Source organism: Oncorhynchus clarkii, chromosome 5, assembly GCF_045791955.1.
Source record: "Oncorhynchus clarkii lewisi isolate Uvic-CL-2024 chromosome 5, UVic_Ocla_1.0, whole genome shotgun sequence".
NCBI classification, from domain to species: Eukaryota; Metazoa; Chordata; class Actinopteri; order Salmoniformes; family Salmonidae; genus Oncorhynchus; species Oncorhynchus clarkii.
The window spans coordinates 21,706,259-21,721,460 of NC_092151.1; the positions used below are offsets into that span (position 1 = coordinate 21,706,259).

Below are 15,202 nucleotides of genomic sequence, written 5' to 3' on the forward strand. Positions count from 1 at the left end.
TTACACACACATTTGAGTCAGAGCTGTCTATATTGATGTGTCTCAGTGTTTTGGAAAAATAAGTGTGTTTGTTGGTGATTGTTTCTCCGTTGTCTGCTAAAATGTCCTTCGTCACACACACACACACACACACACTCTCTCTCTGTCACGCTCTGCCTTTCCCTCCAATCGATTGGTAACAGTCTTGTCTAAGACATACTTTAATGTTCTACTCCTTTTTCTTCCTCTTTCTTCTGCACATGCTATTTAACACTTCTCTATATCATCCTCTTATCTCACCCTCCCTCTCTCCCTCCCTCCCCATCTGTCTCTCTCTTGCTCTGCATTCTTCTCCCTCTTGTTGCCTCCATCCCTCTCTTTTTATCTGTCTATCCCTCTCCTATTCTCCCATCTCTCTTTGTCTTTTCCTACCTCCCTTAATCTCTCTGTCTCTGTCTGTCTGTCCATCCATCTTTCTGTGTCTCTATTTCTCTCTCTCCCTCACCCTCTCTCACTCTCTCTCTCTCCCCCTCTCCCTCTCTCCCTCTCTCTCTCTCTCTCGATCTCTATCTCTCCCTCAGGTCTTAGATATCTGCATGGTGAATGGAAAGTGGATAGAGTACTATCTAGGGATGAGTGGGCAACTTCACATGACATTGTTACAAATCTAATCGGACTGATAGGATCATTTTACCTCTGTTTATAAGGTCATCACCTCACTCTAGGTAACACACGCACACACATGCACATACTCGCTGGCACGTCCACAAATACAAACACACACACACACTGTGCTGCTGGAGCCTACTGACATTTACAGGCTTAGGACTCCGTGTCAAATACAGAATCAGAGAGAGAAAGTTCAAATGAAGTATGATCAATCATCAGACAGAGTGTTTATCTTTGATGAACTGAGAGAGTATACACGAGTCATAAAATATAAACACACTCTGTGTCACATGTACAAATGGAATGGTGGAGTCTTTGGTCTTCGTGTGTGTGTGAATGTTACTTATTCTGCAGTGAAGCTGTCTCCTAGAGAAGCTGCAGATTACCTCTCAATGCTTTAAATAATGAGAATTGTGAACTGGCACACACAGAAATTGGAAAGAAAATAGCTTTTCGTGACAGGATGGAGGATAGCTTCAGTTACAGATACACACACACACACTCGCACACACACATGCTTCAGTTACAGACAGAAAGACACACACACACATTCAGAAGATAGCTTCTGTTTGTTCATCTCAATCAACATAGGAGCAGCAGGCTGAGCTTTCTATATGTGTGTTCTGAGCAGTCCCTCCGTGTCAGAATCACACTCACACAGGCCAACAGACCTGGGTTCAAATATTAATCAGGGTATTTCAATTACTTACATAGACATTTTGGAAGTAAGTATTTGGGAGAAAATAAAATGTATGCCATTTAGAAGAAATCATTTGAAAATACTCAAATACACAACAAAAATATATATTTTAAATGCCCATGTATTATTACAAAGTTTATTATGGTTTTGTGATTTAATATGTGTTTTTAGTTCTATTTGTTTTTAGATTTTTATTTGAAATTCAGTTTAGTTTCAGTTCGATTTCAGACTTGATTTACAAATGTTTTATTAGTTTTAGCGGGGATTAAATTCACATACATCTTAGCCAAATACATTTAAACTCAGTTTTTCACAATTCCTGACATTTAATCGTGGAAAAAATGTCCTGTCTTACGTCAGTTAGGATCACCACTTTATTTTAAGAATGTGAAATGTCAGAATAATAGTAGAGAGAACAATTTATTTCAGCTTTTATTTCTTTCATCACATTCCCAGTGGGTCAGAAGTTTACATAAACTCAATTGGTATTTGGTAGCATTGCCTTTAAAATGTTTAACTTGGGTGAAACGTTTTGGGTAGCCTTCCACAAGCTTCCCACAATCAGTTGGGTGAATTTTGGCCCATTCCTCCTAACAGAGCTGGTGTAACTGAGTCAGGTTTTTAGGCCAACTTACTCGCACATGCTTTTTCAGTTCTGCCCACACATTTTCTATAGGATTGAGGTCAGGGCTTTGTGATGGCCACTCCAATACTTTGACTTTGTTGTCCTTAAGCCATTTTGCCACAACTTTGGAAGTATGCTTGGGGTCATTGTCCATTTGGAAGACCCATTTGTGATCAACCTTTAACTTCCTGACTGATGTCTTGAGCTTTTGCTTCAATATATCCACATAATTTTCCTCCCTCATGATGCCATCTATTTTGTGAAGTGCACCGGTCCCTCCTGCAGTAAAGCACCCCAACAACATGATGCTGCCACCCCCGTGCTTCACGGTTGCGATGATGTTCTTCGGCTTGCAAGCTTCACCCTTTTTCCTCCAAAAATAACGATGGTCATTATGGCCAAACAGTTCTATTTTTGTTTCATCAGACCAGAGGACATTTCTACAAAAAGTACAATCTTTGTCCCCATGTGCAGTTGCAAACCTTAGTCTGGCTTTTTTACGGCGGTTCTGGAGCAGTGGCTTCTTCCTTGCTGAGCAGCCTTTTAGGTTATGCTGATATAGGACTCGTTTTACTGTGGACATAGATACTTTTGTACCTGTTTCCTCCAGCATCTTCACAAGGTCCTATGCTGTTGTTCTGGGATTGATTTGCACTTTTCGCACCAAAGTACATTCATCTCTAGGAGACAGAACGCGTCTCCTTCCTGAGCGATATGGCGGCTGCGTGGTCCCATGGTGTTTATACTTGCATACTATTGTTTGTACAGATGAACGTGGTACCTTCAGGCGTTTGGAAATTGCTCCCAAGAATGAACCAGACTTGTGAAGGTCTCCAATTTTTTTCTGGAGGTCTTGGCTGATTTCTTTTGATTTTTCCATGATGTCAAGCAAAGAGACACTGAGTCTGAAGGTGTCTGAAGGTGGACCTTGAAATACATCCACAGGTACACCTCCAATTGACTCATATGATGTCAATTAGCCTATCAGAAGCTTCTAAAGCTATGACATAATTTTCTGGAATTTTCCGAACTGTTTACAGGCATAGTCAAGTTAGTGTATGTAAACTTCTGACCCACTGGAATTGTGGATAGACATAACATCTCTGTATCTCTGTCATGATGGAATCTGTGAGAGCATTGGCAGCACCATTGAGGCCAGCTCAATATTGAAATAGTCAATTTTCTTCTCAAGTAAAATTCATTGGCTGATCCCTCTTGATGACCCGGCTGTCACGACTCCAATTGGGTCATTAAGTCATGTCAACCGGGTCATCAGGAGGGATCAGCCAATGAAGTTGGATGTTGACTAAATCAAAAAGGTGAAAGTGCTTAACGGCATTGCCCATGCTAACACAGGCTTTTGGCCACTAGAGGACTCCATACAATTCTAAGGCCAGGTCAAAGGTTTGGTTAGGTTAAAATTCTAAATAAATCCTAATGTGACTTGGATTTAAAGGATATGCGCCTAGACTGGTGCAATAAATATGGTGGAAGGAAACTATTTTTTTTACTTTAGCATTAGATGTTAGAAGATTTAAGTACCTTTACCTTAATCTGACAGAATGAGAGGGGAAAAAACAACAAATGAAGTCATGGCACATTTGATGTGTTATGTTTATGTAATATTAAACATGTATCGCTGACTAACCCCTTCAAATAGCGTTAATAACAACAGCTACAACAACAGCAAAACATAAGCAATACAACACTTCTTCACAAATCTATCAGTTCAAAGTCAGTGTGTGTGTGTGTGTGTGTGTGTGTGTGTGTGTGTGTGTGTGTGTGTGTATGTGTGTGTGTGTGTGTGTGTGTGTGTGTGTGTGTGTGTGTGTGTGTGTGTGTGTGTGTGTGTGTGTGTGTGTGTGCGTGCGTGCTTGCGTGCGTACGTGTGTGTGTGTGTTTCTGTTCAAGAAAACTATGCATTCCAGAGAGGTGGTTGTTTCGGTTTCTCAAGCCTGATGACAGTTGTCCACAGACTGAAAATATTCTCTCTACCCCTACATCTCTTGGGATGCAGGGGCAGAAACCAGATCCAATGCCACATAGAACAGCTTTAGATAAAAAGCCATTCTTACCTGCCAGAACTGGAGAACGTGACTCTGTAAACATGACCCCCTTTTACCTCTTTGAGGTATTTCCATAGCTCACAAGGGGCACTTAATGCCCAGCCAGGTTAACTCTCTGGCTGGACAGTGATCTCAGACACAATCTTCGATGTGAGGATACTATATTTCTGAAGCACTGTGGTCGCGATGCTTGCCGAATTCATTGTGCTGGCATCTTCCTGGGGTCCTGCTACTCCATGGCTGTACTCTCTGATTTGCTGAAGTACAAAAGACTCTGCTTCCCTCTTCAGTGGCTCCATCACTGTTGAGCGAAGTGCCAGAGACACAACTGAGTCCATCAGGCAAGCTGCTGCAGGGGTTGGATCGAAGTTGGCTGCCAGAGGATTCAGTATGTATGCGAAGTGCTGTCGCAGGACCTGTACCAACTGTTTTGCAACAGTAGTTGACTGCAAGTCTGCCTCAAGGTTGAGAAGGCACGGCACCACATCAGAGAGTGACTGGCTGTCAGTTTGAAATTAGTCGGTATGAATTTTGCCAATGGCTTCAGAAACTTCACAAGCTGCTCTAGATTGGCCCAGTCCCTGGTCAGTATGTTGGACGTCGTGGATTTTCTAAAGGCTCCAGAAACTTCACAAGCTGCTCTAGATTGGCCCAGTCACTGGTCAGTATGTTGGTCGTCGTGGATTTTCTAAAGGCTCCAGAAACTTCACAAGCTGCTCTAGATTGGCCCAGTCACTGGTCAGTATGTTGGTCGTCGTGGATTTTCTAAAGGCTCCAGAAACTTCACAAGCTGCTCTAGATTGGCCCAGCCACGCTCTGTGCTCACCCTCATATTTCTTCCCTGTTAGCTAGTGATAGCTAGTGATAGTGATGCACAAGCTAGGCCTATTTGAAACACCGGCATCTACTGGCAGCATTTACCCACAAAATTCAGATACTTGAAAACCCCATTAGAAAAAAACTGCTTGAAAACCCCATTTGATTTTTGCTCAAAGTTTAGAAGAAAAAAACAAAAACTTCTATTTTATTTTAGTTCATTTTGCAGTCAAAGATAATAGTTCCAGTATAGTTTTAGTTTTTCAAATGTTTCAGTTTACTAAATGATCTGTCCAATTTGAGTTATTCTTTTATTTTCAGTTTTCATTTACTATAATAATCTTGATTTGAACCCAGGTCTGCACACCAACCCTGTTACCTTATTAGACATGGACTACACATACATATCCAGTGGTAGGCTACCTGAGATGATGGAGGCGTGTCTAAACTCTTCTGAGAATTCGTGGAGCTCATAGGGTGACATCTCATAGAAGTCCTCTCCTGGAATACAAACAAAAACATAGAGAGAGTGAGTGTGTGTAAAGTGTGTGTGTGTGTGTTAGAGAAAGTGAAAAAGAGAGAGACAGAGAGAAAGAAGGATATATAAACAGGTATCAAGGCCTGTTTAGCATTGAGATTGAACCCAAGATAGCAGCCATCAAACAGTTAGAATATAACTTTAAAAAAAGCTAAGACATAAACCATTTATTTTTCAATTCCAGGAACAATGTAGCCTAACTTTTAACAGTTGACTACACATTATCAAGCATTTACAGTAGACCTGACAAGACACATTCTATTCTGCTGGTGACTCGCCGATCGTGTGTGTGTGTGTGTGTGTGTGTGTGTGTGTGTGTGTGTGTGTGTGTGTGTGTGTGTGTGTGTGTGTGTGTGTGTGTGTGTGTGTGTGTGTGTGTGTGTGTGTGTGTGTGTGTGCGTGTGTGTGTGTGTGTGTGTGTAGAGGGGTATGGTACCTTAGGGGTTTAATAAAGCGGGTGACAAGGCTCCATGTTTATGTATGAGGCTCTGAAACAAGGTTTCTGTCTGTAAGACTGATTTCACCTGCAGCCATACATACTGTTACTGACTTAACCTCCTCTCCTCTCCTCTCCTCTCCTCTCCTCTCCTCTCCTCTCCTCTCCTCTCCTCTCCTCTCCTCTCCTCTCCTCTCCTCTCCTCTCTTTTCTATTGCATCAAACCCATATCCTCTCCTATCTGTGTTCTCTATCATCCCCCTCACCTGTTTCCTCCTCCTCCTACAACAACCCCCTCCCCCTGCCCACCTGAGAGGTATGTGTGGTCAGCATTATTTCAATCCTCCATCCTCACCTTGCCAGTCCCTGTACAGCTCAGCCCACCAATCCCATCACTCAGCAGATAGCTTAACCACCAATCTTTGGCCTCCTCATTGCTACTCTACATTCCAGAACACTTGCACTAACACACACACACACACACTTGACAAGTCTTTATTGCGGGGGCATTCAGATTACAGGTGGGTAATTTATGTAAAGTCGCTGTTTCGCTTCCAACACACCACCTTAGATTACGTGAGTGTCTCTCTCTCTCTCTCTCTCTCTCTCTCTCTCTCTCTCTCTCCCTCTCCCTGTGTGCCGTGGAGAGAGCTGCTGTTACTAGCTGACCACCTGCCTGGGTAACAGAACGCTCAGTCAGAACTCCAGTCACGATGTATGGAGGTGGGGAAGGTAAACATAAAAGCTCACAACACTAATTTGGGTGTTAATGGTAACAATATTAGCATGTACATAACAGTTGTAACACAGGTAGTATTTGCGTGCTCTTGTGCTTTACATTCCTGGTCTACACATTTACCTGTCTCCATGTTCTTTCAACTTCAGTTCTGGTCTATATTAGCTCAGTGTTAGTTCAATTCTAGTTCAAATTAGCTCAATGTTACTTCAAGGTTAAAATACTTGTGTGTGTCTGTGTGTGTGTGTGTGTGTGTGTGTGTGCGTGTGTTTGCGTGTCTGTGCGTGCGTGTGTGTATGCGTGCATAGAGTGTGTGTACGTGGAGTGTGAGTGAGTAGAGTGTGAGTGCTGGTGTATAGGTGTGATTGCATTCGTGTTGTGGAGTAAGCTGAATTTGAGGCATGAGGAACTGCTGTAGCTGCACTCCTCTCTCTAGGCCTCCTCTCATCTTTCACTCCCTCTCATCCCCTTTTTAATTATTACTGACAATACAGAACACATACTCACCCACTCTTAATATACAGTGGGGCAAAAAAGTATTTAGTCAGCCACCAATTGTGCAAGTTCTCCCACTTAAAAAGATGAGAGAGGCCTGTAATTTTCATCATAGGTACACTTCAACTATGACAGACAAAATGAGAAAAGAAATTCCAGAAAATCACATTGTAGGATTTTTAATGAATTTATTTACAAATTATGGTGGAAAATAAGTATTTGGTCAATAACAAAAGTTTATCTCAATACTTTGTTATATACCCTTTGTTGGCAATGACAGAGGTCAAACGTTTTCTGTAAGTCTTCACAAGGTTTTCACACACTGTTGCTGGTATTTTGGCCCATTCCTCCATGCAGATCTCCTCTAGAGCAGTGATGTTCTGGGGCTGTTGCTGGGCAACACGGACTTTCAACTCCCTCCAAAGATTTTCTATGGGGTTGAGATCTGGAGACTGGCTAGGCCACTCCAGGACCTTGAAATGCTTCTTACGAAGACACTCCTTCGTTGCCCGGGCGGTGTGTTTGGGATCATTGTCATGCTGAAAGACCCAGCCACGTTTCATCTTCAATGCCCTTGCTGATGGTAGGCTTTGTTACTTTGGTCCCAGCTCTCTGCAGGTCATTCACTAGGTCCCCACGTGTGGTTCTGGGATTTTTTGCGCACCGTTCTTGTGATCATTTTGACCCCACGGGGTGAGATCTTGCGTGGAGCCCCAGATCGAGGGACATTATCAGTGGTCTTGTATGTCTTCCATTTCCTAATAATTGCTCCCACAGTTGATTTCTTCAAACCAAGCTGCTTACCTATTGCAGATTCAGTCTTCCCAGCATGGTGCAGGTCTACAATTTTGTTTCTGGTGTCCTTTGACAGCTCTTTGGTCTTGGCCATAGTGGAGTTTGGAGTGTGACTGTTTAAGGTTGTGGACAGGTGTCTTTTATACTGATAACAAGTTCAAACAGGTGCCATTAATACAAGTAACGAGTGGAGGACAGAGGAGCCTCTTAAAGACGAAGTTACAGGTCTGTGAGAGCCAGAAATCTTGCTTGTTTGTAGGTGACCAAATACTTATTTTCCACCATAATTTGCAAATAAATTCATTAAAAATCATACAATGTGATTTTCTGGATTTTTTTTCTTCTAATTTTGTCTGTCATAGTTGAAGTGTACCTATGATGATAAATTACAGGCCTCTCTCATCTTTTTAAGTGGGAGAACTTGCACAATTGGTGGCTGACTAAATACTTTTTTTGCCCCACTGTACCTCCTCTCTCTCCATTTCTCCTCTCTTTCTTTTTTATCTGTCGTCTTCTCCTAATCAGTCAAGCTCTTTCTCACTCTCTCTTAATTCAATTCAAGGTGCATTATTGCCATGAAATACATTCTGCAAATGTTGTCTCCATCTCCCCCTCTCCCTTCCTCTCTGCTTTCCTTTATCTCTTTCCCTCTCTCTGTAGTGATGTGGGATTCTGAGTGTATCTGAGTCTGCTGCTTTGTGAGCTGAAATAAAGAGCAGCATGTAGTTAAACAAACAGGGGTCAGAGCGGTTAATACAGCTATTACTGTCAAGGAGAGAGCGAGAGAGAGAGAGACAGAGAGAGAGAGAGAGAGAGAGAGAGAGAGAGAGCAGAAAGAGAGAGAGTAAGAGAGAGTAGAAAGAGAGAGAGAGTAAGAGAAAGTAGAAAGAGAGAGAGAGTAAGAGAGAGTAGAAAGAGAGAGAGTAAGAGAGAGTAGAAAGAGAGAGAGTAAGAGAGAGTGTGAACGGATGGAGGAATGGAATAAGAGAGAGAGAGAGAGACAGAGAGAGAGAGGGGGTAGAGAGAGGGGGGAGAGAGAGAGAGGGAGAGAGAGAGAGAGAGAGAGAGAGAGTAGAAAGAGAGAGAGTAAGAGAGAGTGTGAACGGATGGAGGAATTGAATAAGAGAGAGAGAGAAAGAGAGAGAGTAAGAGAGAGTGTGAACGGATGGAGGAATTGAATAAGAGAGAGAGAGAGAAAGAGAGAGTAAGAGAGAGTGTGAACGGATGGAGGAATTGAATAAGAGAGAGAGAGAGAAAGAGAGAGAGTAAGAGAGAGTGTGAATGGATGGAGGAAGGGAATAAGAGAGAGTTGATTTAAAAAAAGCCTTCGAATCAATTTGGCATGAGGGTCTGCTATACAAATGGATGGAAAGTGGTGTTCGGGTTAAAACATACGACATTATAAAATCCATGTACACAAACAACAAGTGTGCGGTTAAAATTGGCAAAAAACACACAAATTTCTTCACACAGGGTCGTGGGGTGAGACAGGGATGCAGCTTAAGCCCCACCCTCTTCAACATATATATCAACGAATTGGCGCGGGCACTAGAAAAGTCTGCTGCACCCGGCCTCACCCTACTAGAATCCGAAGTCAAATGTCTGCTGTTTGCTGATGATCTGGTGCTTCTGTCACCAACCAAGGAGGGCCTACAGCAGCACCTAGATCTTATGCACAGACCTGGGCACTGACAGTAAATCTCAGTAAGACCAAAATAATGGTGTTCCAAAAAAGGTCCAGTCACCAGGACCACAAATACAAATTCCATCTAGACACTGTTGCCCTAGAGCACACAAAAAACTATACATACCTTGGCCTAAACATCAGCGCCACAGGTAACTTCCACAAAGCTGTGAACGATCTGAGAGACAAGGCAAGAAGGGCATTCTATGCCATCAAAAGGAACATCAATTTCAACATACCAATTAGGATTTGGCAAAAAATACTTGAATCAGTCATAGAGCCCATTGCCCTTTATGGTTGTGAGGTCTGGGGTCCGCTCACCAACCAAGACTTCACAAAATGGGACAAACACCAAATTGAGACTCTGCACGCAGAATTCTGCAAAAATATCCTCTGTGTACAATGTAGAACACCAAATAATGCATGCAGAGCAGAATTAGGCCGATACCCACTAATTATCCAAATCCAGAAAAGAGCCGTTAAATTCTATAACCACCTAAAAGGAAGCGATTCCCAAACCTTCCATAACAAAGCCATCACCTACAGAGAGATGAACCTGGAGAAGAGTCCCCTAAGCAAGCTGGTCCTGGGGCTCTGTTCGCAAACACAAACACACCCTATAGAGCCCCAGGACAGCAGCACAATTAGACCCAACCAAATTATGAGAAAACAAAAAGATAATTACTTGACACATTGGAAAGAATTAACAAAAAAACAGAGCAAACTAGAATGCTATTTGGCCCTACACAGAGAGTACACAGCGGCAGAATACCTGACCAAAATTAAAGAAAGCTTTGACTATGTACAGACTCAGTGAGCATAGCCTTGCTATTGAGAAAGGCCGCCGTAGGCAGACATGTCTCTCAAGAGAAGACAGGCTATGTGCTCACTGCCCACAAAATGAGGTGGAAACTGAGCTGCACTTCCTAACCTCCTGCCCAATGTATGACCATATTAGAGACATATTTCCCTCAGATTACACAGATCCACAAAGAATTCGAAAACAAATCCAATTTTGATTAACTCCCATATCTACTGGGTGAAATTCCACAGTGTGCCATCACAGCAGCAATATTTGTGACCTGTTGCCACGAGAAAAGGGCAACCAGTGAAGAACAAACACCATTGTAAATACAACCCATATTTATGCTTATTTATTTTATCTTGTGTCCTTTAACCATTTGTACATTGTTAAAACACTGTATATATATATAATATAATAATATCATTTTTATTGTTTATTTCACTTTATATATTCACTTGATATATTATCTACCTCACTTGCTTTGGCAATGTTAACACATGTTTCCCATACCAATAAAGCCCTTGAATTGAATTGAATTGAATTGAGAGAGAGAAGAGAGAGAGAGAGGGAGAGAGAGAGAGAGAGAGAGAGAGAGAGAGAGAGAGAGAGAGAGAGAGAGATTACAGTAGGGTAATGAGTGAAGCTAGCAGAATAAGAGAATGGTTACTTTTAATTACCTACGTTGTGTGCCTGTGTGTGTAATGAGCGAGCTGTGTGTGTATGTGTGTGTAATGAGCGAGCTGTGTGTGTATGTGTGTAATGAGCGAGCTGTGTGTGTGTATATGTGTGTGTAATGAGCAAGCTGTGTGTGTATGTGTGTGTAATGAGCGAGCTGTGTGTGTGTGTGTGTGTGTGTGTGTGTGTGTGTGTGTGTGTGTGTGTGTGTGTGTGTGTGTGTGTGTGTGTGTGTGTGTGTGTGTGTGTGTGTGTGAGTTCTTAGTGGGTCTTTCTTCTCTAGCTCAGCTGCATACTGAGTAGTTTCTCAACTCTCTCCTGAGGGACCGCCACACAGTGCACAGTTTTGTTCTAGTCCAATACAGACTCTAAATCACCACACACACACACACACATACACACACACACACACATACACACACACACACACACACACACACACACACACACACACACACACACACACACGTTCTCACCGTCTTTTTCTGACTATCCTGTCTTTGGATTGTTTTAATCATTTCTCTGATGAATCGCTGTTCCTTTTTGCTCTATTGTGTGTGTGTATTTTCTGACAGAACAAAAAAGTGAGTATACAGAGAACAACAGTGCCATTCCTCAGTGGCACAGCACTAATCTGCCTCAGACTGACTCATTAGCGCTGCATGCTAAATACTTCCCTGATTAGTTTGAATGGCAAATTAGTTATTTATTTGCCCAAATGCTACATACCCCAGTGATTAGCTTGTAGGCTAAATACCTGAGTCAATACTAAATGAGTATCGATTAGCCTGCCCAGGATGCTAAAAGCATGAATTATCCTTGTTGATGTGTTTGCCTGCACGCTAAGTACCTGAGTCAATACTAGAAACCTGAGATTAGCTTGATCGCTATATACCTGAGTAGGAATCATTAGAGTGAATGGAGAAAAGCTGATTTATTAGCTTGGATGCTAAGTGTTGGCAGTACCAAGCTGCTCTTTGTTCCCCAATTTGTCGCAGAGAATAATACCTAATGAATCATGCTCTCTCTCTCTCTGTGTGTGTGTGTGTGTGTGTGTGTGTGTGTGTGTGTGTGTGTGTGTGTGTGTGTGTGTGTGTGTGTGTGTGAGAGAGAGAGATCGGGCTCAGTCCAGTCAGTCTAATTAGCACTTAACACAAAGAGCCGTCCAATGATGGACAAGAGCTGTGAACGACAGCCAATCAGAGCTAACCCTAATTAATAAGCAATCAGTGTGGGACTGGCTGCTTCTAATTCCTGAAAAGACTGTGTGTGCTTACATTATGTGTCAAACTAAATGATCAGATTAGATGCAACAAATAAAAGTTCTCATCTGTGTGATGACACACCTGCAACCAAGATGGTCCTAAACAATCAAAACAATTTATTCATTACAAGACAGGATGGCCCACTGATTAGGAGCAGTTACTCAGGCCATTAGAAACAGTAGTAACACTGTGAATATATGGCTGCTATTTAAACACATCTGTTATGTTTTTATTTGAAATGCAGAACACCTGGAAGGAGTAGGTGTGTCCAAACCTTTGACTGGTACTGTATATATATAAACGTTTTGACAAGCGGTCACGGGTGTCGTTGGAAGTAGACCAAAGTGCAGCGTTGTGAGCGTACATTTCATTTTATTTTCAAATGTCGCCAACAAAACAACAAACGAAAGAAACAACCGTGAAGTTTACGGGGCTAAGTGCCACAAACAAAGTCAACTATCCACACTGAAAGGAGGGAAAAAAGGGCTACCTAAGTATGATTCCCAATCAGAGACAACGATAGACAGCTGTCCCTGATTGAGAACCATACCCGGCCAAAACATAGAAATAAAGAAACCTAGAAAACAAAAAATAGAATGCCCACCCCACATCACACCCTGACCTAACCAAATAGAGAAACAAAACGGCTCTCTAAGGTCAGGGTGTGACACACACGTACTCATTCAAGAGTTTTTCTTTATTTTTTTGCATTGTAGAATAATAGTGAAGACATCAAAACTCTGAAATAACACATGGAATCATGTAGTAACCAAAGAAGTGTTTATATTTTATACTTGAGATTCTTCAAAGTAGCCACCCTTTGTCTTGATGACAGCTTTGCACACTCGTGGCATTCTCTCAACCAGCTTCATGAGGTAGTCACCTGGAATGCATGTCAATTAACAGGTGGGCTTGTTAAAAGTGAATTTGTGGAATTTCTTTCCTTCATAATGTGTTTGAGCCAATCAGTTGTGTTGTGACAAGGTAGGGGTGGTATATAGAAGATAGCCCTATTTTGTAAAATACCAAGTCCATATTATGGCAAGAACAGCTCAAGTAAGCAAAGAGAAATGACAGTCCATCATTCCTTTAAGACATGAAGGTCAGTCAATATGGAAATATTCAAGAACTTTGAAAGTTTCATCAAGTGCAGGTGCTAAAACCATCAAGCTCTATGATGAAACTGGCTCTCATGAGGACCACCACAGGAAAGAAAGACCCAGTGACCTCTGCTGCAGAGGACAAGTTCATTAGAGTTACCAGACTCAGAAATTGCAGCACAACTAAATGCTTCACAGAGTTCAAGTAACAGACACATCACAACATCAACATCAAAAAGGAGACCATGAATCAGGCCTTCATGGTCGAATTGCTCCAACTGCTTTTAAATTCTAGTAAAACTAAGTGCATGCTCTTCAACCGATTACTGCCGCACCCTCCCGCCTGACTAGCATCACTACTCTGGACGGTTCTGATCTAGAATATGTGGACAACTACAAATACCTAGGTGTCTGGTTAGACTGTAAACACCTTCCAGACTCACGTTAAGCTTCTCCAATCCAAAATTAAATCTAGAATCTGCTGCCTATTTCGCAACAAAGCCTCCTTCACTCATGCCACCAAACATACCCTCGGAAAACTGACTATCCTACCAATCCTTGACTTCGGCGATGTAATTTACAAAATTGCCTCCAACACTCTACTCAGCCAATTGGATGCAGTCTATCACAGTGCCATCCGTTTTATCACCAAAGCCCCATATACTACCAACGACTGCAACATGTATGCTCTCGTTGGCTGGCCCTCACTACATGTCCGTTGCCAAACCCACTGGTTCCAGGTCATCTACAAGGCTTTGCTAGGTAAAGCCCCACCTTATCTCAGCTCACTGGTCACCATAGCAACACCCACCCGTAGCACGCGCTCCAGCAGGTATATTTCACTGGTCATCCCTAAAGCCAACCCTTCCTTTGGCCGCCTTTCCTTCCAGTTCTCTGCTGCCAATGACTGGAACGAATTGCAAAAATCTCTGAAGATGGAGTCTTATATCTCCCTCTCTAACTTTAAGCATCAGCTGTCAGAGCAGCTTACCGATCACTGTACCTGTACACAGCCAATCTGTAAATAGCACACCTCATCCCTATATTATTACTTACCCTCTTGCTCTTTTGCAACCCAGTATCTCTACATGCACATCATCATCTGCACATCTATCACTCCAGTATTAATGCTAAATTGAAATTATTTTCACCCCTATGGCCCATTTATTGCCTACCTCCCTACTCCTCTACATTTGCACACGCTGTACATAGATTTTTCTATTATTCTTTTATTTTGTGTTATTGACTGTACGTTTGTTTATGCGTAACTCTGTGTTGTTGATTTTGTCGCACTGCTTTGCTTTATCTTGGACAGGTCGCAATTGTAAATGAGAACTTGTTCTCAACTGGCCACCTGGTTAAATAAAGGCAGGAAAAAACAAAAAAAACAATAACAATCACAATCACAATAACATCAAAAAGGAGACTGCATGAATCAGGCCTTCATTGTCGAATTGCTGCAAAGAAACCACTACTAAAAGACACCAATAATAAGAAGAGACTTGCTTGGAGATTAGACTGGTGGAAATATGTCCTTTGGTCTGATGAGTCCAAATTTGAGATGTTTGGTTCCAACCACCGTGTCTTTGTGATGCAGAGTAGGTGAACGGATTATCTCTGCTTGTGTGGTTTCCACCGTGAAGAACGGAGGAGTAGGGGCTGCTTTGCTGGTGATACTGTCTGTGATTTCTTTAGAATTCAAGGAACACTTACCCAGCATGGCTACCACAGCATTCTGCAGCAATACCCCATCCCTTCTGGTTTGCGCTTAGTGGGACTATAATTTTTTTTTTTAAAGGACAATGACCCACCTCCAGG

At 42.3% G+C, this 15,202-nt stretch overlaps 1 protein-coding gene across 1 annotated transcript in view; it reads right to left on the reverse strand.

Moving 5' to 3' along the window:
• LOC139408541 (GDNF family receptor alpha-2-like) overlaps positions 1-15,202 on the reverse strand; it is an 83,266-nt gene that overhangs the window by 61,611 nt on the left and 6,453 nt on the right. Inside the window, exon 3 of the mRNA XM_071152550.1 lies at positions 5,279-5,356. Coding sequence (XP_071008651.1) covers positions 5,279-5,356 — 78 coding nt within the window. The remainder of the gene's footprint in view (positions 1-5,278; positions 5,357-15,202) is intronic.